The sequence below is a fragment of the Ixodes scapularis genome, unplaced genomic scaffold (genome assembly GCF_016920785.2).
Source record: "Ixodes scapularis isolate PalLabHiFi unplaced genomic scaffold, ASM1692078v2 PGA_scaffold1__304_contigs__length_218370807, whole genome shotgun sequence".
Classification (NCBI taxonomy): Eukaryota; Metazoa; Arthropoda; class Arachnida; order Ixodida; family Ixodidae; genus Ixodes; species Ixodes scapularis.
Genome location: NW_024609846.1, coordinates 65,758,915 through 65,782,335, shown reverse-complemented (window position 1 = coordinate 65,782,335; position 23,421 = coordinate 65,758,915). Strand labels below are relative to the sequence as shown.

Below are 23,421 nucleotides of genomic sequence, written 5' to 3'. Positions count from 1 at the left end.
GGAAACTTGGTTGTATAGAGGTAGACCAACATGCGGCTCTGATGTCACGCTCCCGCGGTGGCGCCGCTGTCGGCACAGCGCATGCTCATACGCTTCACTCCACATGAATCTTGTTTCTGCGCATGTGTGCAGAAACGCTCGCACCACACCTGGTGTAGGCGAACGCGGGCTTGTTTGTAAACAGCGTGTTGGCCTATAGTCGGGCAATTTCTCAGCTACCCAGACTTTTAAAAATTATTACAGTTTTTGCACTTCGGTCAGGTCACAGATTATGTACAACGAAGGTTGCATCAGTTGCATGAATACTGTCAAGACCGGTTATATTGAAGTCAACAGGAATCGGAAATTGCTTTGCTAGATTCACTGCTTCGTTGTATATGAACTCATACAAATAACATGGAAAAAAAGATAACACAGGTTGTCACGGGCACATGTTTATCGAGCTTGCAGAAAGCGGTCGAGGCTTCCTTGTACGCGTCCTCTGCTAGATTGTAGCCGTACAGATTGGATCCGTACGGCTCCTGCTACGTACGGATTCGTACGTAGCAGGATCGAAAAAAGATCCTGCTAGGTGCGGACCGTGTTGACAGCTTCGACAGCCCCGCGGAGGACGCCAGCGGTGGACGGCATTCTCTACGTTTATGTGCACTCCGTCGAGGATGGCACGCTTTTGATGCGAGAAGGTTGCCTTCGACTTCTCCAGCGAGGTACCGGCGGTGCTGGGACTCTCTATTGTTTAGTGGCAATGATTCGCCAAATCGGTACTTGAGCGAAGTAGACTTTCGCGAAAGAGCGACCTCACCGACCAGATGCTGGCACAGATCACGAAGCAAACAAAGAAGTGCGCAGGGCAGCGAGTTTGCACTCAAGCTTGTCTGTCCTCGGTATAGAGAGCCTAGATTTAAGAGATGAGGGAACTGCTCGATCGGGGTCACGTGGTTTGTGAGACGCATTTGCAAAACGAGCTGCAGCATGCAAGGAGTCAAAACTGAAAAGCGTTCACCTTCTGCAAACATGTCCGCCTCTCCACCGAGTTTTCTCGCCACACTGGCCATGCAACAATCAAACGCAGGCATACTTACTGCTCCCTCTCTTAAATCTAGGCTCTCTTCGTCATCTCCGCCGGTACGTTGTCACTAGCACTCCGAACGCATCTATCGGCAACCGTGACGGCTTCTCCATGTGCAGTGCGGTAAAGCCGCTTCCCAGATAAGGAGCGGGCAACAGACAATGTTGCAGAGATTGCCGCGGGCTGGCTTTCCAGCATCTTCTGCAGCCTGTTCTGGGTAACTTCTTGACTGCAACAGCGAAGTGCGGCGGTCCGAGACTTGGTAAACGTTCCAAATTTTATTCTTCTTAAATTATCACCAAATTTCTCTTCGCTATATCCGTGGGAGCCGCTCTATTTCCTTCGCTAAAACCATACTCAAATCCATTGAAAAAGTGCAAACAGGAATGGGAAATCATGATTGCTTCGCTGCAGCAGCTATTTCGTTATAACCGACTTCGATATAACTGATCTTGACAGTACCTACTACAGTAAAACCTCGTTATAACAAAATGGGATATAACAAACTAATGGATATAACAAAGCAATCGTAATTCCCCTTGCTTGCTATAGTGGGAAGAAATGGACATTGGCTATAACAAACTAATGGTTATAACAAAATAATTAGGACAGCTCCTTCAACTTTGTTATAACGAGGTTTTACTGTATTAGACTGTGGGAAGTTAACCTGTCAAATGGGGCCACTTGTGTCTTTGCTTTTGTGGGGCAGTTTGGCCAGGGCTGTGCTGCTTTTAAGTTGGGCTCTTTATAGCATGGACGGTGAAGTAGGGATTACATGACAATTACTTTGCTGTGAGATGAGGCTTTTCTTTGTAAGGCAATCCTTTTTGATGATTTAGTGCATTCATTTTGTCCCACCTAAAGTTCAATAAGTTTAGTAAATGTTAAACTACTGTAGTATACCATTTAAATTAATAATTGCTGCCTGCCTTTCTTTTTACTAGAAAGCCAAGGTAAGTACTAGCTTCAGTATATATGTGAACTATGATTTTTATACTCTGGTGAGCTTTATGAAAGACGAGAGCATTGGCCACGCAATAAATAATTTTCTTTTTAGATTTGGAGGTTTGGATATTAATGTTGATGTAGAAAGGGCTGATTTTTAACAGTCCTGCATGAATGGTAAAGGAGTGTTTGATAATATATTTGTGGTTTCGCTAACTGTATTTAAAATTCCAACACTAGAATGAAGTGGAGGTTTTTGCTGTTGTATACCAGTACAACCTGTCTTATGTCACAAAGTTAATATTTGCAGGTAAAAACTAGGTGTGTAAGAATATTCTAAATTTTAAATACAAATAGCATATTTTTAGATTCTGCTCATATTCGATTTGAAAATTTCATATACACCACTTTATGAATATTTGGCCACAGTCAAATGTTTGGTAAATTAATTAATATTATGGCAAATTACAAATAAGTGCCATGCATGGTGTGCCGTGAGGGAGCAGGAATGTTTAGAAAAATATATTTAATATGCCAACTTCATTTATCCATCAACTTCGGGCGAAAAACCCACGAACAACACAAGCCCATATGTGTCTGCGGTGAAGAGCCGCGGATGCCGCAGCTCATATGCGCATCTCGTTGCACATTTTTCTCTGAAGTGTACGATTATGTTGCTCAAGCTTTTGTTCTGAACCTTCAGCAGGTTGGCTCATGTTTAGGGCAGTTGAGCTAGACCAGGAAACTAACAAGCTTTTTAACCATTGTTGAAGGTTTGCATGCCTTCTGCAATACTACGAGAATTACACAGCCAATAGTTTTACTGCATCGTAGATGTTTTCCTCTTTATTCTGCTGAAGGTCGTGGTGGTACTTAAGGGAGACCCTGGTCTTGAACATTTTTTTGTCATTTCTCATACAGTGCACATAAAATTCTAAGCACTAACATAAATAAACTGATTGTTTTCTTATCTAGTATTAGTTTTCAAGAATTTATAAACTTTATCAACTATTTCTGCTCAACTTTTTTTTTTTTACCATACTCCCATCAAAAACCATGGCTCAAAAGACGTCTGCATGTTCTAAAAACATTAGAGAGTGCAACAAAACCATTCTTATATTTTTAGCATCATTCTATAAAAAGTTTTTGCTATATTTTTGGTGATAATTAAAAATGTATCATTAAAGTCTTTTCCACTTAAAAGGTTTTGTAACTAAAAGTTTCAGAAATGCAAGATTTGTTGCACTCTTTGATTTATGAGGTATCCCACCCTGAAAAAAAAGTATTCTTATCTAAATTCTAGATCTAAAGAATATACGGGCATGATGTTTGTTGTGACAAAAAAATTAATTCGGAGAAAGTAAGAAAAGCTTTTCAAAAAATGCTTGCATGCTTCTAAACAGCCAGAATATAAAACTTTGAATCGATGTAAGAATACAGAGGTGCACCTCCCGAGTATAGTAACTAGAAAACAGGTTTTTTGTAACTTCTGAATCAAGAAGAAAAAAAGTTTGAAAAAATGGGACGCTTACAATTCTCTGTAATGTCGAATTAGAGCGCGGCTTTTGAGGAGGAGGAGGAGGGGAGGGTATGCCCCTGCTCCTCCTCTGTACCCTCCCCTCCTGCTCCTCTCCCATTTAGCGGGAAATTTTTGCTAAATGTCTTGCTAAATTAAGCTAAACTTTTCCCACTAAATTTAGTGGGGAAACTTAGCGAAAATTTTCCCGCTAAATTTAGTGGGGAAACTGATTTGATGTTGAGGACACACGACGTCACTTTCCCCGCTAAATTTAGCACAAATCTTTTCCCGCTAAATTTCGTGGAAATATTTCCCCGCTAAATTAAGCGGGAAAATTTTACCCTGGTGACGTCACGTGTGACGTCGTTATGGAAAGTGCCCCATAATGCAACACGCGGCTACGCTGACGCTGACGTCGCCCAACCCGGAAACGGGTACCTAAGAGCTGCGCTTTAATAATATATTATTTCAAATTTTCTTTTAAGGTTAGGGTTTCCCCATGAAGGGACGCTGACAGGGTATTTATGCTCGTTAAGGTTTTTATTTGTACATGACATATGAGAGTCCAACTACCCAGAACACAATTTGCGGTTCGAAATTCGTATTCCTTCCGCCCGAAAACCGCCGCTCACTCTCTTCTCCGTGGTCACGTGCCGTTTTTTATGGTTTAGAGCCACCAATTATAATCGAGGTCTTGGACCATCGAAAGCACATACCAGTGATGTGATTGCTGTGCCATTTGTGCCCACCTGTGCCGAACTGCTTACCCTGCTACATCCTGCTATATTTTAGCAAAATGTGAGGAATTTGCACCAACGTTGCTCCAAAACTTAATTTCACTTTAATAATACTGAAAATAGGATAGCTCAGGCCGCGCTGCTCGGCCGGAGCGTTATGATACGCTTATGCGGGTTTTCAGAACCTTTGATTATTATCTCATTTAACATACTATTCAATCGCATTTCGTATGAAAGACTAACAGTATTATCGGAAGTTTCGGAATAATTCTGATATTCGTTGTCTGTTTCGCTGGAAGGTTCGTTAGTCTCGTTGAGTGCGCTTTTCACCATGCACTGGTGTACTGCAGAAAAGCGAAAACTGCGGGGTAGTCATCGCGATTTTCCGCGTCTTGCTTCGCCGCTGCGCACCCGTTTGCTAAGGTGAAAGTACTCCTACAGAGCAAGACACGACACAATTCCTGAATACAGCTTCGGCTCGTATATATGATGGACTGCGATATCCTGGCGGTACCTTTTTCCAGTTTAAGGTTTAGCAAGGATACTTCAGTATTGCAAGAACATTCGTATGTGCTCTTTTATAGGTTTATTTATTTATGCCAACTCGTTTGTTTAGCTATCACTTTTCTATAGATGTGAGTAAATTAGAACTAAATTGGCAGGAGCAGTGGATGAAATCTCGGGACGAACCTTAACGAGTTCAGCGGGAATGTTTTTAAGTTCCGTTCACACGCCGTTTTTGTTATGAAGTTCTACACATAAAATGTAATTGACGTTCATAATCAAAAGTCGAGTGATTTGTTTTTTTTATCTGAATTATAAATTGCAGTTTTATTACAACCTCCAGAACTTGAAGGAAACTTTAATAATGTGTTCAATGTTATTGTACTATTTCAGTGGCATTCAGTACCTAAAATAACCATTCAAAGTAGCTTGTGCTGTACTTCATCACTCACCTTCTTGTCACCATGTCTGGTGCTTCTCCACGCAACTAAATGCTTTAGTGTTGTGTTTGAGAGACTCCTGCTGTGCAATTGATGCTAACAAAGGTTTGAACGTAAGTGAGAAGGCAATGTAGACATTGCCTTTTGGTTGGACACATTGAGGTAATAATTTTAACATAATGTTTGCATTGGTATAAATAACAATGATGCTACAGATGCTATTTCGCTGCTCCAAAATGGACTTTTGGCTGCTCCAAGAGCTGCTCCAAAGTGACTCAGGCCAATCACATCACTGACACACTCAATATTAAAAATAGAAAAGAAATATGATACCCATTTTTTGTGGCTTCTAAAAAGCCACCAAAATGTTGATTGAAGAAAAAAACATTGCAAAGCCATGTGACTTCCGCCACCTCTCTCCTGCTCTATATTTCTTCTCCCTCCCCAGTCTCCAGTTTCAGTTTCGGTTCCGAGCTTTTGCGTTTTTTTTTTTACTTTATCGAAACTATATGTGATGCTTTAGTAAAATATTGATTGGGTAGTCTTCTGACACCATAATGAATTGCCTGGCAAAAATATAATAAAAAAATTTTGGGGGTTGTCAGTGTCCCTTTAAAGGGATACTGAACCGAAATTTCGAGCTCACAAAACAAGGCCGGGCGGATAGGCGGGAAGCTGCAAAACCAAAAAATATCACTCATACGGGGATATATTTAACGGATCGCCGTATTTTTTGGAAAAGAAGTGCGCGATTGAACCCGGCCGACGAGGCGGACGAGGCAAGGCACGTCACGATGCCCATTCTCTCTCCTCATCGCTACGTCCCGTCAAGCTGGTGAACCGAAGCGAGGAGGAGAGAAGCGAGGCCGCTTCTCCTCATTCTCAAATTCTCCCGGAGGACAGTTACGTCAGAGAACTCGCTTGATCGCGCCCTTCTTTTCCAAAAGTACGGCCGTCCGTTAGAGATATCGATATACGAGTGATGTTTTGGAGTTCGCAGCTTCCCGTTCAACACTTCTGCAGCCTTACTTTGCGAAATCCAAATTTCGGTTCAGTATCCCTTTAATAAGACAAATTTGGATTCATAGATTTGTACCAGTACAGTGCATCTGCCTAGAGCTCAGTCGTCGTCATACACTGTGCCAATCCAGATGTTGCTTCTCGTGTGCCTTTTGCCTGACATTCCATTTAGAAATGAGTGGCTCCCGCTGTTTTGCAGCATTACAGCAGCTTCTGTGTGGTAGAAGACGAATCAGCAGCCATGAGCGGAACCAGCCTGCACTTAGTTCCACGCAGGACACAGTCCTTCTTCTTTGCATTCCTGCCCCGCACATGTGATGCCAACACGGACATCCAGGTCAGTGGCATTTTCTGTTTTAAGCTGCACTGCAACATTGGTCTGGTGCCATTCTGGTGAGACTTTTTGCTGAGGCATGCTCGTTTTTACATTTGAACAGTATGCCAGGTATGGCTATAATGCTTCTGGTCATTTATTTTCAAAAAGGTGGTGCAGGATGGGATTTGCACCTTCGAGTAACATATTTCTCGACTGTGATGAGTGGTTTTTGCAGACATTTTGTGCTGTAAAGTTGACTCTTACATTAACTGTAAAATACCGGGGAAGCGCCCATTTAAAATTTAGAGATAATGCGAAAAAATGTGGGATGGGCGCTTGTCCGATCAAAATTTTACGTATAAATGTACTGTGCATATTTTTTCATATCTTAGAAATTTGGATAAGGGCGCTTAATGCGGAATGGGCGGATGCGTGGTATTCTACGGTAATCAAATGACTTGATATTTAGCTCGTCATTCTGCCGTTTTGGAATAACTGCGACCTCCAGAATCTGCGGTTCTTCAGTCTTGTGCTGGCCCCGCAGGGGGCACCTGTGAAAGCAGGTGTTTGGAGAGTGGCGTCTCCACGGACCCCGAGCCATGCGGGTTCGCCCGCCCACGTCTGACTGTGCGTGGCTTTCCCGTGTCTGGGGAAAAGGGCATCCTGGTGGTTGAGCTGAGCCCGGGGCAGGGTTGGACCCTTCGGGGCCCCCCGGGCGAGGCAATACACCACTTCGGCCCCCGCTTCTCATAGACGGGAGTCCTGGTAAGGCCCGGCCAGGATCATTCAGTCTAGTCGCCTTTTCTTCTACTATCCCCTCCGATCTTTCGCTTTTACCTTTCCTGGTTCTTTCACTTCCTTCTCATTTCTTTTGCTCCTTTTTCACCCCTCTTTGGCGGCAAGGGCTAACCTTGGGTGGCAATAGACCTCTGTCTTGACCCACACTTGGGTATAGTTTCCCGGCAGCACTGTTAGCGTAACGTCTCCAGCCAAGCCCTTCTTGTTATGGTGCGTTACCTAACCCCTTGTTGGGCTCGGTGGTGGGCGGTGCACCGCGGATTTCGAACACTCTTTGCCCTTTTATGGCGCCCCACCCTTCCAAACCCCATTCAGGGCACGCCCTTAAAAGGCGCTGCCCCGAACAAAAAACCATAGACAAAGAATGTGAAGTAGAAACGTTTACTAAGTTTTTCATCGTTCATTCGCTGGATGAACAAAGACCTGTTTCCAAGCTGTCACCTTTTATTGTAACAAAGGTGCTAGAAAACCTTGTAGGGTTTTCCTACAAGGCTAAAAAACAGCACACTGGAGACCTTCTCGTGGAAGTGAATACAAAAAAACAAAGTGACGCACTTCTTAAACTGACTACCATCGTTGACGTGAAGGTGTCGGTGAGTCCTCATCGTACACTAAATACTGTCCGTGGAGTCCTCTCTGAGGACGACTTCTTGCACACAAGTGAGGAAGAACTCCTCGAGGGACTCCAGGGTGCCGGTGTCGTCGCCGTGAAACGCATTATGTTTAGGAAAGATGGCGAACAAATTCCTTCGAGACATGTTATCCTGACGTTTGAAAGACATACCCTCCCCGAGACAGTCAAGGCAGGATACTTGAACTGCCGCATTCGCCCGTACGTCCCCAACCCCCAGCGGTGCTTCCGTTGCCAGCGTTTTGGTCATGGAACACGCAGCTGTCGAGGGAAGGAGACGTGTGCGAAGTGCGGTAGTCAAGGTCACGTTTCCGATACTTGCGAGGCGGCTGCGGCCCTCTGCGCTAACTGCGGTGGACCACATCCTGCTTATTATCGTGCATGTCCCTCTTGGAAGCTAGAAAAGGAAATTCTTACCATCAAAGTTAAAGAAAACATATCATACCCAGAAGCCAAGAACCGGTTCTCCTTTTTGTCAAAGGGGAGTTTTGCCGAGGTGGTGCGCAGGGGCCCTGCACCACGCTCGGAGTCAAGGGCCACCCAGGTCTCTCCCGAGATCTTGGCGGCCGACTGCGGGGCCCTAGCTCCCCGAAAGGAGCAGCGGCTGCTTCCTCCAGCCCCTGGTGGTAGCAAGCGTGCTGCTGCTCCTTCCAGGGACAGGCCGGCAGCAGCCGCGCCTGCCCCCTCTCCTAGGTCGCCCCCTGGGGAGACGGAGCGAGCTTCTCGCTCTTGCTCGCTAGAGAGGGCCCCCCTACCGAAGGAGCAGCATGGTGCCCATGCAGCTCCTGTGAAAGGAGGGGACCAGACGAGCTCAGACGACCCGTCGCCCAGTTCGTCTGCAACCCCCCCAGCCGGTCGTGGTCGGGGTTTGCCCCCCCGCACACCTGGCCGGACAAGTGCTGTTCTAAAAACAACGGACACCTCTCAGGAGGTGGAGATGTCAACAGATGCTGACAATCTGTCCACTCCTGGGTCCGACCAGGACAATATGGAGTGGGAAACGCCCTCCAGTAAACATAGAAAGAATAAGAAGCCTGTTGTCCCACCCAAATGATGATCCCAATGTCTTCCACCTAGTTTGTGTTGACTCTACAATCTTACTCATTTTATTAGGTTTATTTTTTCAGTTTTATGTTTACATACCTTTTATAGATGACTAAGTTACATTTTATGCAATGGAACTGTCGAGGTATTTTAAGAAATATTGATGATGTCAACTATTTTATGGATCAGCTTCGACCCATCGCTCTCGCCTTGCAAGAAACCCATCTTAACACTAATTCTTTTAATATTTTAAGACGTCATCAGGTTTTTAGAAAAGATCGCCCCTCTTCCACCCCTTCTGGTGGTGTTGCAGTGGTCGTACAGAGGGGAGTTGCTTGTTCTCAAGTCCCCCTCTGCACGCCCCTGGAAGCTGTTGCAGTACGTCTCCTTCTAGACCGCCTTGTAACAATTGTTTCCTTATACTTGCCACCTAATGCTCCTTTAAACCTTCAAGAGCTTCAGGGACTTATAGGACAGCTCCCACAACCGTTTTTAATTTTGGGGGATTTTAACGCTCATCATCCTATGTGGGGTAGTACCCGTCAAGACTCCCGTGGTGGTGTGATTGAACGTCTTTTATTGTCTTCGGGGTTGTGCCTTCTTAATGGGAGAGAGCCAACATTTTTTAGTGCGGCACACAACTCATTTACATCCATCAATCTTTCTATTGCTTCACCTTCATTGCTTCCTTGCTTTTCCTGGAAGGTTCTTCATAACCCTTTTGGAAGTGATCACTATCCAGTTGTTTTAGAGAGTACCGTTCCATTGCCTAATCTTTTAAAGAGGGTCCCTAGGTGGAAATTAGACAAGGCAGACTGGGCGCTTTTTAATCTTCACTCCACTTTAGATCCTTCGCTTCTTTCGTCTATGTCCCCTGAGAACGCTACACTTTATGTTACTGAGCAGATACTAAAGGCTGCTCAGCAGTCCATTCCACAAACATCTGGTAATATACCCAAGAAATGTAAACCTTGGTGGAATAAGGAGTGTGCGACAACCCAGGCGGACCAAAATAGGGCGTGGGGCCGATTTCGTAGATACCCCACTCCAAGCAACCTTGTTGATTTCAAGCGACGAAAAGCCAAGGCTCGTTGGACTAGGAAGCAGGCAAAGCGGAAGTCATGGATGAAGTATCTCTCTTCTTTAACCAGCTTTGTCCCAGCTAAAGAGGCCTGGGACCGATACCGGAAAGTAAATGGGGATTACAGGTGCTTTGCCATTCCAACATTTAATGCTCCTTCTTCATCACTAAAAGATATTGGTAACATACTCGGGGAACATTTTTATAATTCGTCTAGTTCGGCCAACTACAGTGTTACCTTCAGACAGTTAAAAGCTCGTGCAGAACGACAAAAGCTTCTCATATCAGGAGAAAATTCAGCATCCTATAACCAACCATTTACGAGATGCGAGCTTGAGATGGCTCTTAATGTGACAAAGCTCTCGGCCCCTGGTCCTGATGGAATTCATTATGAAATGCTGCACCGCCTTTCTCCGGAGTCCCTTGAAAATCTTCTCCTGTTTTTTAATCTTTTGTGGGAAAAGGCATGTTTCCCTCAGGCTTGGAAACATGCACACACCATCCCCCTCCTAAAGCCTAACAAAGACCCCTCACAACCATCAAGCTACCGCCCAATTACACTGACAAGCTGCCTTGGGAAAACATATGAAAGGCTTATAAACAGGCGACTGGTCTACATGTTAGAAAGCCAGAGGGTCTTTGATAAAAATCAATGTGGATTCCGCCAAGGTCGATCTACCCTTGACCACTTAGTTTGCCTGGAGACTGTGATACGTGAGGCATTTGTAAACAGGCAGCACTGTGTTGCGGTTTTTTTCGACTTAGAAAGGGCATACGACACAGCGTGGAGGTATGGGATTCTCCGAAACCTGTATGCCTGTAATATCCGGGGCCGTATGCTGCGAAGCATAAAGGAATATCTGACAGACAGGACTTTCCAAGTTCGTCTTGGCTCAGCCCTATCTGATTCCTTTGTTCAAGAAAATGGAGTCCCTCAAGGGGGTGTTCTAAGTGTAACTTTGTTTTTGCTAACAATGAATTCACTCGCACGACTGCTGCCACCCTCTATTTCATATTCTCTTTATGCTGATGATATACAGATTTCATCATCGTCTTGTAACCTTTCTAGTTGTGAGCGCCAGTTGCAGTTAGCCATAAACAAATTGTCCAAGTGGGCCGACGAAAATGGGTTCAGGTTCTCTGCTTCAAAAACAGTCTGTGTCCCTTTTTCTCTACGACGCGGTCTGTCTTTGGATCCATCCCTGGAATTGAATGGAACTCCTATACCTGTTAGGAAGGAGCACAAATTTCTTGGTGTAATATTTGATAGAAAGCTTAATTTTATTTCCCACCTTAAAGCGCTTAAGCAAAAAGCCTTCAGTCAACAAACCTTCAGTCAACAAACCTTCTGAAAGTTTTATCTCACAAGTCTTGGGGGTCTGATAGAAAATGTATCCTACAGCTATACAATGCCCTTGTACGATCCCGTCTTGACTATGGTGCAGTAGTGTATGGATCGGCTCGGCCCTCTGCCCTTAAGATGTTGGACTCGGTTCATCATCTTGGCTTGCGACTGGCAACAGGAGCTTTCCGGACATCCCCCGTCCTTAGTTTGTATGCAGAATCCAATGAGCTGTCCCTGAACAAACGACGTACATATCTTAGTCTAACATATGCTTACAAGATTCTGGCCGATCCTCAGCATCCGACTTACTCTTCACTCACAAGGTCAAGGTTCTTTCGCCTTTTTGAAAATAAATCAAGCATTGTAACACCGTTGAGCTTCCGCATTGAACATCTTCGCTCCTCGCTGCATCTTTCTCTGGACCAGGTCAGCCTCGTTCGGAAAGTGAACGGTATTCCACCTTGGAAAACACAGCGAGTTGAATCCGACTGGTCTCTCGCAAAGTTCAACAAGCACGGCATTTCCCATGCTGTAATTAAGCAAGAGTTTGGAGAACTGCAAAATAAGTATGATGGTTATCTTCATGTTTATACAGATGGTGCCAAGACTTCATCTTTCGTCGGTTGCGCCGTACACTCTGAAAGCTTCTCCAAGGTTCAACGACTTGATTGTATCGCCAGCATTTTTACTGCGGAGCTCTATGCGGTATCAATGGCGATTGAATATATTATCAATAGTAAAATACTGAGGGCAGTCCTGTTTGTTGACTCTCAAAGTGTGATTCTTGCAGTTTGCTTTCTTAAAGATACTAAAAATATGCTTGTACAACAAATTCGATATAAACTGAACTCTGCTTTGCATGGGGGTCAAAATATAAAATTTTGTTGGGTGCCCAGTCATACTGGCATTCATGGCAATGAAGAAGCCGACAAACTTGCAGGGTCTGCCGGGAACCTTCCACAATCGCTCTCCTGTCTACCCTATCAAGATATTAAACCCTTGGTGAAGTCCTCAATTCTTCATTCTTGGCAATTGGAATGGGACATGGAGTGCGATAACAAGCTTCATGTTACCAAACCTGCATTGGGAGTCTGGGAAAGTTCTTCATGCAAGAGCCGACTTCATGAAACATTGTTATGCCGCCTGAGAATTGGACACTCATTTATAACTCATAGGTATCTGCTTTCGGGAGAAGATCCACCTGTGTGTGATCAGTGTGGTGACAGGCTCACTGTTTTGCATATCTTGTGGCAGTGTCCCGGCCTTCAGTCCAAGCGCCGCATTCATTTCCCTGAATTTTTCCAATATCATATCCCATTTCATCCTGCTCTCCTTGTGGGAGAGAATCCTCTAGTCTCTTTTGAACAGGTAGTGGAATTTCTTAGCAGTATTGGCCTTTTACACCGACTCTAGCCTTTTGGTCAATCTTTTGTAAAACTTTTCCTTTAATACAATGATCCTTACAATTAGTTTGGCGCAGATGGCCTCGTAGCTTTTGCGCCATTAACCCCCCAAAATCTCTCAGTCTTGTGCTGGCGACATATTCCTCTTAATAACTTAAAATGAGAACCATAAAATCCGAATTCAAGTCCATTAAAATTGGCTGTTTGGGCAGTTCTTAAGGTGTTGTTTTATATAATTGACCCTAGGGCAACTCAGCTGGCTGGTTTCAACATTTTAATGCTCAGACTTTTAGCTTTGGTTTTTGGTTTTGTAACTTTCATGACTTTCATTACTGTCGGGTGTTCCAACCAAACCCAATAAGGTACCACAAAAGTACCTCATTATTCCTCAGTTAACCTCGCGTTACGTTAGTTTTATTTTTTTTGCAGGATGTAAAATCAATTTGCCCCTTGCATTAAGAACCTCGCTGGTCTAAAATCAAGCAAGTACGGTATTTAGAACGTACCAAGAATGAAACAATCAACAGCGCATCGTATGTCAAATCTTTAACACCGGTCTTTTTTTTTTCCCACCATCCAGCAAGGTAGTAATATTTGGCGCATGTTCATTGGTGCTTTTTTGGTAAGTGCTGAAAGAAGCTCGAGGTACACCTAAGCATTTCTTATGAGTTGTGAATGCGAAAGCATGCAAGCCGCTCGTCCGCTCCCTTTGTCGTCTGCTACGTACTAGCGCGCGCGCGCTTTGGGATCTCGGAGGCCATGACACAGCGGCCAATGGGAGCCCCGTCGACGCCCACCAGCCAATGGAACCGAAGGCGAATCGCTCCTGTTGGGATCGCGGAAACTAGGAGCCGTTTTCGCGCTTCAAACTGATGACGTCAGCTCGCTTCGTGAGACAGTTAATGCTTTCGCATTAATAAGTGACCCTGGTTCTTACTAGATTCATAGAAAAATATTTGCCAATATGCCATGGCTGGCTTTCGTGGTGATCGAGTGAAGTGAGTGAACTGGTCGACTCCGGTGCAGGTGTCTTCCGTGCACCTCTGCCTGGGCTCACGTGATCCCCCGGGGCTGACCCTGGTATGGAGCTTCGACTGGCTGCATGCCGGCTCTGTCCGTGGCGGCCTGGCCTGGGAGCCCCTGCCGAATAAGCAGTTTGTCTCGGGGGAGGAGGTGGCATTCCACCAGCTGCCCCAGCTGGCCTCCACTAGGTACCATGATAAATGACACCTCTCATTTGTGGTCTCCAGCGTTTATGGCCCCCATCCAGTTTGTGAGTTGGAGTGAACTTGTGAGCTTTCCACTTGTCAGAAGCAATTGAATTTGTCAGATTCTGGATCTTTGTTTGTTGAATTTCTAATGAAAACGATAAAGTTTAGAAAATCTAGATAACAGAAAAAATAAAACAGAGAGGACGAAACACAGAGGAGGAATGTACTCGTCTGTTTTGTCCTCTATGTTTTATTCTCTCTATTATCTAGTATACTTTACCAACACACTCGTTAGGAATATAATTCAGAAAATCAATGTGTTTTTTTTATTGTATGCTACCTCCCTCTTTTTTTATTGTATGCTACCTACACACTCAGCCTGAACTGGGAAGTGACGTGCACATTGGTTTGTCACACAAATATATGGTTGTTGGATAGAGGATATGTTCACTATTACCAAATGACCTGGAGTATTTTAGGGGAAATCTTTTTGCCATCTTCTGCAACTGACTGAGCATTGAGAGATTCTCCTCTTTCACTCTTTCTCATTTTGGTTGACATTGATGCAGTGTATGAAAGAAATACGCTAAGAGATAACACATGGCCATCACTTGGTCACCCTACTTTAGCTAGGAAGGTTAGAGTCTTTCACAAGGCAGAAGTTGTTGAGTTTGTTCATACCTAGTGTGATCTCTTGCTGTACATGTTTTCTCTATAATTTTTCATTTGTTTTATGAGAAAAGTTGACAAGTTTGGCTAAAGCAGATTTTTGACTGGCTACCCCTCTGGCGGGAAAGAGTGGGAAAAGATTTCTACTTGTGTCCGTAACATTCTGGATCGAATAGACAAAAAATCGATCCGTTGACTATTAGCTAATTTCACTCTTGTGTGCAATGCAAGCTAAACCAAAGCTACAAGCATGAGCATGTTGTCCCAAACGATGCTTGCAGTGCATGGGTGGGCATGCTTGGCAGGGACGCTGAAACCCCTATACTTGCTCTTGTAGCATTTCTTACGCTCACATTTAGCGAAACAGGGTATGAGTTGCCTGGAATGCATTTTCCAATGGTGTGTTTAAGCATCTTGGTTTGGTCTGTTTAGTTCATGCCTATTGAAGTCACAATTGTGCACAATTCATCATGGCACTAGTGATGGGGACTGCAGATGCCTGTTCAGCTCCAACCGGCTAATCAACGAACACCCCGATGGCCAAAGTTTAGATGCTCAACATCGGCAGATCTGGTGTCTGTTTGTCTGCTAAGCAGTTGCTCCTATGGCCTCACCCCAAGATTGCAACTGTCTGCGCCTTTCAGTCACAGTCTCTTTTTTATTACTTCTTCGAGGACACTCCAACGCATGGGAGGTATAGGATTCCAAACACACTAGTGCCTGGTCACAGGCACATTCCGGGCACCACGTTGTGGACGAAAAACTGTGTGCGATTTGTCATATTGACGACACGGCCCGGGTCACCGCAGGATTCATCCAAGGAGGCCGCACCTTTCGGTGACTCTGGACCACAAGCCGCCCGTGCTGCTACACGAGTTTTATCCGCTCTCAGTGACCATAGCAAGTGAGGAGGTGAACCCCCTCACCGAGGTGTTCCTTAGCCTGGGTCTGGTTGATGACCTGGACCCCAAATATTACTCAACAAGTGAGTCGTCCCTCATTCGTTTTATTGTCGGCCAACAAGCGACAGTGTCGATGCATGGAACCTATCTCTTTATGCCGAAGTCTGAATTTAGCTTGTTTTTTTTTAATTCAGTGCTAGTCTCGATGTTACCACTTAATTAAGGTATGACCAAATGCGCTGTTTTCCAAAGCTGTTATACGTTTAGCTTGTGTTCTTTTAGCCCACTTCACTTGCGAGGCTCCCGTGGTTCCTCAGCAAGTGGCCAACAAGCTCCAGGGATTCCATTTGGACGACATACCGGCAGCTGGACAGGTGCGCTGCTGTCTCGGACTGCTCCTCTTTATTTTGTGAAATTCTTGTTGGGCCAGCCAGTGTTTCTACAGTCCATGCCAAAGCTAAGGGACATGTTGGTTTCCACAGTCCAACAAGCTGGCAGTCCCCCCTATGGGGCGCAGTTTGTCCTAAGTATGGAAATAAATATGTACAGTCGGAGACAAAAGTCTTAAGGACGCGCAAGCTGCGACTAAAACGCATTGCTCTGCCATCCGCCGGCGGGTCGCCTGGTTTCGAGATCACGCAAAAGCGCATGCGTGTCCTACTGTGCCTGCAAGCATGTCTGTTTTCCCGTTCTTCTGCGGTGCGGCGCCTAACTCGGAATCGGGCGCATGGTGCCGCTTCGGAGATAGCGCTTGCGGTTGACGAGCGTCTGCTATGTATACTGCATATCGCTGGCCAATAGTGAGTCTGGTTTTCAATATGCAATGATTTAACGTTTCTCTGTACATCATCATTATTAGGGTGTGCTTATTGACATGACATTTATAAAGCAAGAAGTCATGGCAGCTCAACTGAGCGATAAGCTCAACTGGTTATAAAGCAAGGTGCGCTGATCGGCAAAATCCAATGCGATGCCGCAGGCGGTATCTCGAGTTTCTGAATGTGTAGCAGACACTCGTCAGCTGCGAGCGCTATCTCCGAGGCGGTACCATGCACACTACTACGAGTTAGGCGCCGCACCGCAGAAGAGCAGAAAAACACACGTTTGCTGGCACAGTAGGACGTGCAAGCGCTTTTTTGTGATCTCGAAACAAGGCGACTTGTTGGCAGATGGCAGAGCAATGCGTCTCAGTCGCAGCTCGCGCGTGCTGGGGACTTTTGTCCCCGACTTTACACTCTTGACCATAGGGGCCAAGAACTGCTTTGAGCATGTATGGCAGAGCTGTAATTTGAAAAAGCTTCTTTATAGACAGTGGCAGGTTAAGAGTAAGGTGGAAGCTCCTCCCACCTCTTTTCACTTTAGCAGAGTGAACACGAGAGAGGAAGCGACCTTCTCTCAGCAATTGCTCTGCTAAAGTGGAAAGAGGTGGGAGGGAGCTTCCGATATACTCTTAACCTTTCATCCACTATAGTGGATGCAACAGCTTGAGGGGGTGGATCATATTTCAAAGAATAATGACAAAAGAGGGCGGGCCCCCAATGAATGTTATGAAGGGGTTTGAGAGCCCTGATTATTGTGTTATGGTACATAAAACACTTGGTTTGCCATTAGCTGATTTTCACTTTATTTATCATTATAATTACAGAAAATATCTTGAGGAGTTGCATTCACCTTCGATAGACGCTCGATGTTGTCTGAGCAGTCGCTTTCATCGTCCCAGACGAGAGTGTCTTCGGTGCTATAACTAGATTTGAGTGGCCCATCTTAAAACTGGACGATGACAACTTTAAGTCTTTTTCCAGGCCACAAGTTCTCGAGGGTTTTATTTTTGAGGACACCCATTTTGTCTCGAATGGGAGCCGAGAAGCCCCTGGCGGTCGCGGCATTGATTCAATGAAAAAGTGCAGAAGTGTACATGCCTCGTAAACAATAATGCAGATCCTAAGGAGTGGTCGACTCGTTATATATTAATGAGTGACTTTGGGTCTAATCAAATATTGCTTAAATCGGGAAAAAGCACTTTAGGTAGAAACCCAAAATTCAGTTTGAAAACTTGTGTTCTAAGCCAAAGAAGATCTGCATATAGAGCTGCCATTGAACATGTTCAACAAACTATAGTACTTTTGGAAGATTGTGCCATACTATGCTGAGGACACCAGTATAGCTATGCATATATTGCTTTTTAAAGCCTGACATTTATTATCATTACGTGTTACATATTCTAAGTGTAGACTCTGATGACAAAAATCTTAGTATTTTTAAGCTATAGTATTACGGTTGGGCTCTTTTTCCCACCACTGGAAATGACGTCCGTTGTTCATGTTGCGGTAGTTGTTGCAGTTGTTGGTGTTGTATTAGTAGTCATTGTTGATGTTGTAGTTGGCGATGTAGGGCATCCATCGTCAATGTTGCCAAATCCTTGAAAGAGATCACCCTCTGCTCGTGGCAATCGCACCTCGGTTTGCTGGGTACGATGTGGAGGCGTTACCACTGAGCTACTCAACAGCGTTAGCCTGTCTTAATATAGGGTTTTTGCTGTACCCGATGCCCAATGCACACGCTCTCTGTAAAAAAAGAACTAGCAGATAACAAAATGCCGTCGTGGCACTGTCAGTGGTAAGAGCTCATGCCAGAAGAAGTACTTTCACGCGCTCTGGAACAAAAAGAAACAAAAGTTTCTGGAACAAATTGGAACAAAACAAAAGCATGCGGAGCAAAACAGGTGTCTATTTTGTTCAAAACATTTTTGTTCACGCACCCCACGGTCATTGCTGTTAGGTTAGCTCAGTTACGGAACTACTCATAGATGCTGCTTGCACAAACAATACCCCCCTATTTTCCGGCTCACCTTCGGTGGTTCTACTTGCGGGATGGCTGCTATGGTGACTGCAGTGTATCCCGTGTAATACGTATGTTTAGAAGCACAGTGCTTAGATGGCGTTTTACCATACTCTATGGAACATAGTTTTGAAATGAAAATCTAGATGGCACTTCAAACAACGTGCGGCTAGAGCGCTGGATATCCTGACTCGTCCAACTACCGCCATTGTTTGATCGTTCCACAGGCACTCCTATTGGATGTTGGCGACTACGCGTCGTAATTTTTGACCCATTTTTGGCCCCACATCCAGACGCGTTCACTCCCATTGGTCTGCTGTGGCTGCCAGTGACGCGCCATCATTTGCAAGCACGCGCCTTTTGGTCTGCTGTAAATACCGGTGCCGCACCATTACGACAAACTAGATTGGCGGCAACACTTCGCCTTTTTTGGCTCAAATGCGTGCCACCATGCATCAGCTTGACAATACTTGTTTATAAAATCCATCCAGCGCTTCGTGGGCAGCGAACTGAGGGAACTTCCCCTCTGTGGGGAGTTCCCTCAGTTGTGGAACTCCTGCTCCACGGGAGTTCCACAACTGAGGTAATCTAGTAATGTTGCCCACGGTGCGTGAACACGACGCCGATGCCCAACGACTTTGCCGAGTTGTGTCGCTGTGACTGGACAGTGGATTAACACGGGACTGTTCAATTTTTGTTTCGGGACTGTTTACATCAGTGAGGTCTGTCTTGATGATAGTCACGAATTTAGTGCTGCCTCCAATCTCTCGACTCTTGGTGTTTCTGTGGAACAGAGGAGGCAGACAATTCTGCTGAGGAATTCAGAAGTGGGGACAAGGCGAATCTTCGTCAAGGTGAGTTCAGTATGTGTTCCCGTATAACTGACTGCAGTCGTAGACGAGACACAATGCCACGACTGAGCTGTGGTCCTGAACGACTCGGATGGGTCAGCGTGTTGGCGACTAGAATATGAAAATATAAAAGGGAGATTAGAGACAATGTAGACGACACAAGCTTCCAGCCACATCACCTGTATGGTCTTTTATGTTCCTCTTTCGTTTTTGTGTTCTGATTGACTTTTTTAGCACATTTTTGTGAACCAGAAGGCAGTGTTAGATAAAGCACATCTAAAAAGTACTTGAAGTAAATTACAAAGAATATGAGTGGTTATACAAGTAAAGTAGTAAGTACACCTGGGTGAAATGTACTTTTAGTAAAATATTATAAATGTACAATGTACATCCAAAGTAAAGTACAAGTTTGAACATAATCTTTCATGATGCCATCTCATTCGCCTATACCAGGGGTCCCAAACACGCGGCCTGCGGACTGCATGCAGCCCGCGACGCTTTGGGAAGTGGCCGGCAAGCATGTTGCGGCCCCATGCCACGAGCGCGCCACATGTGCCATAAATAATAGTTTTATATGGTGGATTCATTTCTGCTTGGAAGGGAGCTCTGTTCTCACACATTTTGCACTATTCTGTTTGTTTCTTTTTTTCTTTTTCAATAAAGTATTGCTTTGTTTAAATATTTGCTTCTCAGCCCTGTCTCATGTAAATAAACCATAATGGCAACAGTACAGTGCATACAAGTAAACTCACTGCAGAGAAGAAGTTAATATGTTTATTTACATGCTTAAGTGGTTAGTTCAAGTCTTTAAATCAATAGGCTTTCACAGATTCTTCCTTGTATGAAAGATCTCGAAGCACTCCATCCTCGGTTGCTTAGGCGTTGCACAACCAGTGCGCTCTTTTCGTGATTCAGACTCTGAAATGCTGTCGGAATCGCTCCCGTCGTTGACAGAAGGCTCCAAAAACTCGCTATTCTAATTAGATGTACCGTCGTAATCGCCGTCGGAGAGGATATCTATGATTTCATCGTCAGAAAAGCCACACCGTACACTGGACACTGCCATCTTCTCCAGGCAGGCAGCGATCAAGCGGGGTAGACAACGCACAAAAGAAGAAGCTCAAACAAACGCAGTGAACAGAACGACCCTTGCCATCTGTTGACAATGTATCTAACTTCACTAGCCCAAGTCTACATTGCATGCCATCTGTGAATGGCTCTTTAAAACAGAAATTTGTGCAGTCCGGCAAATTGCCGGCTTTGGCAATATGGCCCCTCACGGCACGCCCGGCGATTCGCCGGCTTTGGTAGTGAATGGGTTAAGTAAGTTAAAAGTACATACTTGGAGAATGTACTTCATGTAAAGTACAGGAATTATAAACCTCTTTGATGTAGCACTTTAGTAATTGAAGTACTACTTCCCAACACTGCCAGAAGGCCACTTTAATTATAGTCAGTTTCAGCAAAAACAGTGTGCAAGTTTTTTTGATGTGCAGACATTTTCAAGTCCAGATGCCAATGCAAGCTTTCAGTATATCAGTTCTGCTACTGTGCACATTAGAAATCTGGAGTGTATGGCACAGTAGAGTACACGGCAAAGCACACAAAAATATGCTAACTTTATCAAAGGATAATACAGTCGAATCTCGTTAATTCGAACTTGAGGGGGACCAAACTTTTTTTTTTAATAAAGGTGAGTTTGAATTATTGTGAGTTTCCTCCCATAGAGACACATAGGATGGGACCTGCAGGTTAGTTTGAATTATATGAAAGTTTAACTTAAGAGAGTTTGAATTAATGAGATTCAACTGTATTACAATACATTAAGCTTTGAAGTACAGGAAGAGTTTCAGGTGCTTTGGTAGTATCCAAATATTACATTCATCTTTGATCTGGTGATCTAAAGTGATTGCAGTACTCAGCTTCTGGTCTACTCGTCATTGCCATATAATAATATTACCTTAAAGGGGCCCTGCAATCATATTTAAGTGTCTGCCTTTTTTGCGGTTTCCACGTCTCTTGGGGTTCGGGCAAGCCAGCGGGCACGGAGAGAGTAACTAAAAATCAGTGCATCATATTTTAACCGGATGACGCGAAAACCTCCTCCACCGACGGGGGCGACCTGCGGTACTGAAAGCGCGCGAAATGTGACGTCTTTGGTCCCGGGCTTACTACTGTTCAGAGCCGCTAAAAGCTTCTTTTTAGTCAAAATACAAAATATAAGTGGCGCGAACCGTTTCAATTATTTATAAAAGTAGTTTTTGTTCAGTATTTTAGATCAGAAAAGAAACAAATGCAGTTTATAAAGTACGGAAACAAGAAATGACCCGTCGACATACCTGCCACCAAGCGGCGGAAAAGGCGGCGCATACTAGAAAGTAGTAGTGGGATCACGCACCGACACGGAAAGGTCCCGGATGTACGCGGCAGCGCTGCGGTCGTTCACGGACTGGAGGATCCGACCGGCTCCGAGCGTTCCAAAGGCCTTCAGTGAGCAGCTTTGTCTTGCGTTTTGGCCGTTTCGCGGTAGGGCAGCGCGAAGTGGCTCCCATTCTGTACTGATCTTTACACCGTGTTTGCTGTTGTTTGTGGCCAATGAAGTGTCATGCCGAATTAGTGTTTAATAACGCAGCAAATGCAATGAGAGCCGCTCTGGCTGCCCGCTGTATACAGCCTATCCAGAACACGCTTTAGTGGCGCCCTCTCGCGCCGTCGACACGGAGTGCGGCAGCCATTTGCGCTCGCTGAGCTCACTGTCCCTCCTCTAGTTCACGGCCACGGAAGCAACCAAGGACGTCACGAGGGAGGTGATTTTTTGCTTGTTTTTGTAATTTTAATTTTCCTATAACTTCTAAAATAAAGCGAAATTCAAGAAAAGAAAAATTGCATTAAGTTACTGCGGTCAGCGCGCTCAGGTTCGGTACAAATTAAAAACCAGTAAAAAGTGCTTTCAGGGCCCCTTTAAAATCCCGTGAGGGCACCGACCCAAAATGAAGAAATAAATGGTGAAAACATGATGAGACTATTTTTGGCGATTTGACAGCAAAACTATCAACAATGCGCTACGAACTCCTGCGTCACTGGAAAGGATACTGCAGACTGCGGATGCAGCAGATACGTGTTTCACGGTGCGATGAACATGCAGAAACCTGCTGCAAATTTACATATCAAGGAAACCAATATCGCAAGTGCAGGTAACAGACAAAAAACGAGGGAACTCGCTAGAAACTTGCGTGTCACGGGAACCAATATTGCGCGTGCAGATTACGGACAAAAACAAAAACCCCTACGCAAACTCGCTTGTCGCACATACCGGTACTGCAGATCGTGCGGTTGATGTGATTCCTGTTGGACATTGCGTGATGTCTGACGGGAATCAGGAGGTGGGCAACGTCTCGGAATTTTTGTGTTACAGATACTTAGCCAGAAAAACGGGATGTGCCATTTCTCGGGGGAGGGTACCTTTATGGGATTTTTCTGGTAATAGTAATAATAATTTTATTTCTATTGATAATGATGGGGAGACTTAAAATAAGCTGTAATGTTCAGCTTGAATATCTGTTGCACTTTCATGAAGTCCTTTGAGAATCAAAGGGCCAGGCCAATCTTGACTGCCTTTGCTTGCTGGGGCCAGACAGGTTCGATGGTCTGACTTTCTCGTACCTGACCAGGTGGAGTACAAGACGGACGTGGAGGTGGATAATCAGATCCTGTGCTGCAGCTGCCTCAAGGAGATCTACTTTGACCTGGAGTGCATCGAGCCCTTCACATTCTCCACTAAAATCCTCAACCTCAAGGTGATGGTGCTTTCTCTACCAACCGCAGAGCTTTCCAAAGCTTCCGTAAAGCGTCTGGGTACTACACCATTTCTTGAAGGTCTCTAGATGCAAGTGGAAATTTTAAGAAGAATGTGTTTTTTTTTATTTATACACTGTAAAGTACTTTATTTTTGCTGGTGAATTTCGTGAATTCGGGAAAGTGTGGGTTTTGGAAATACTTAGCAGGCACAAAATTTTGCGATTTGGAGTGATATGGTATGCATTTGTTAGCAGGAAGTTATATGTTCGTGTGACCAATTTTTACAGCAAAGCTGTTAAG

At 44.8% G+C, this 23,421-nt stretch overlaps 1 protein-coding gene across 2 annotated transcripts in view; it reads left to right on the top strand.

Moving 5' to 3' along the window:
* LOC8023783 (trafficking protein particle complex subunit 11) overlaps positions 1–23,421 on the top strand; it is a 65,076-nt gene that overhangs the window by 29,399 nt on the left and 12,256 nt on the right. For both annotated transcript variants that reach the window (XM_029981222.4, XM_042290766.1), the window contains exons 20-25: positions 6,434–6,571; positions 13,879–14,063; positions 15,542–15,717; positions 15,917–16,008; positions 19,267–19,326; positions 22,995–23,120. In XM_029981222.4, the coding sequence (XP_029837082.3) occupies positions 6,434–6,571; positions 13,879–14,063; positions 15,542–15,717; positions 15,917–16,008; positions 19,267–19,326; positions 22,995–23,120 (777 nt within the window). The remainder of the gene's footprint in view (positions 1–6,433; positions 6,572–13,878; positions 14,064–15,541; positions 15,718–15,916; positions 16,009–19,266; positions 19,327–22,994; positions 23,121–23,421) is intronic.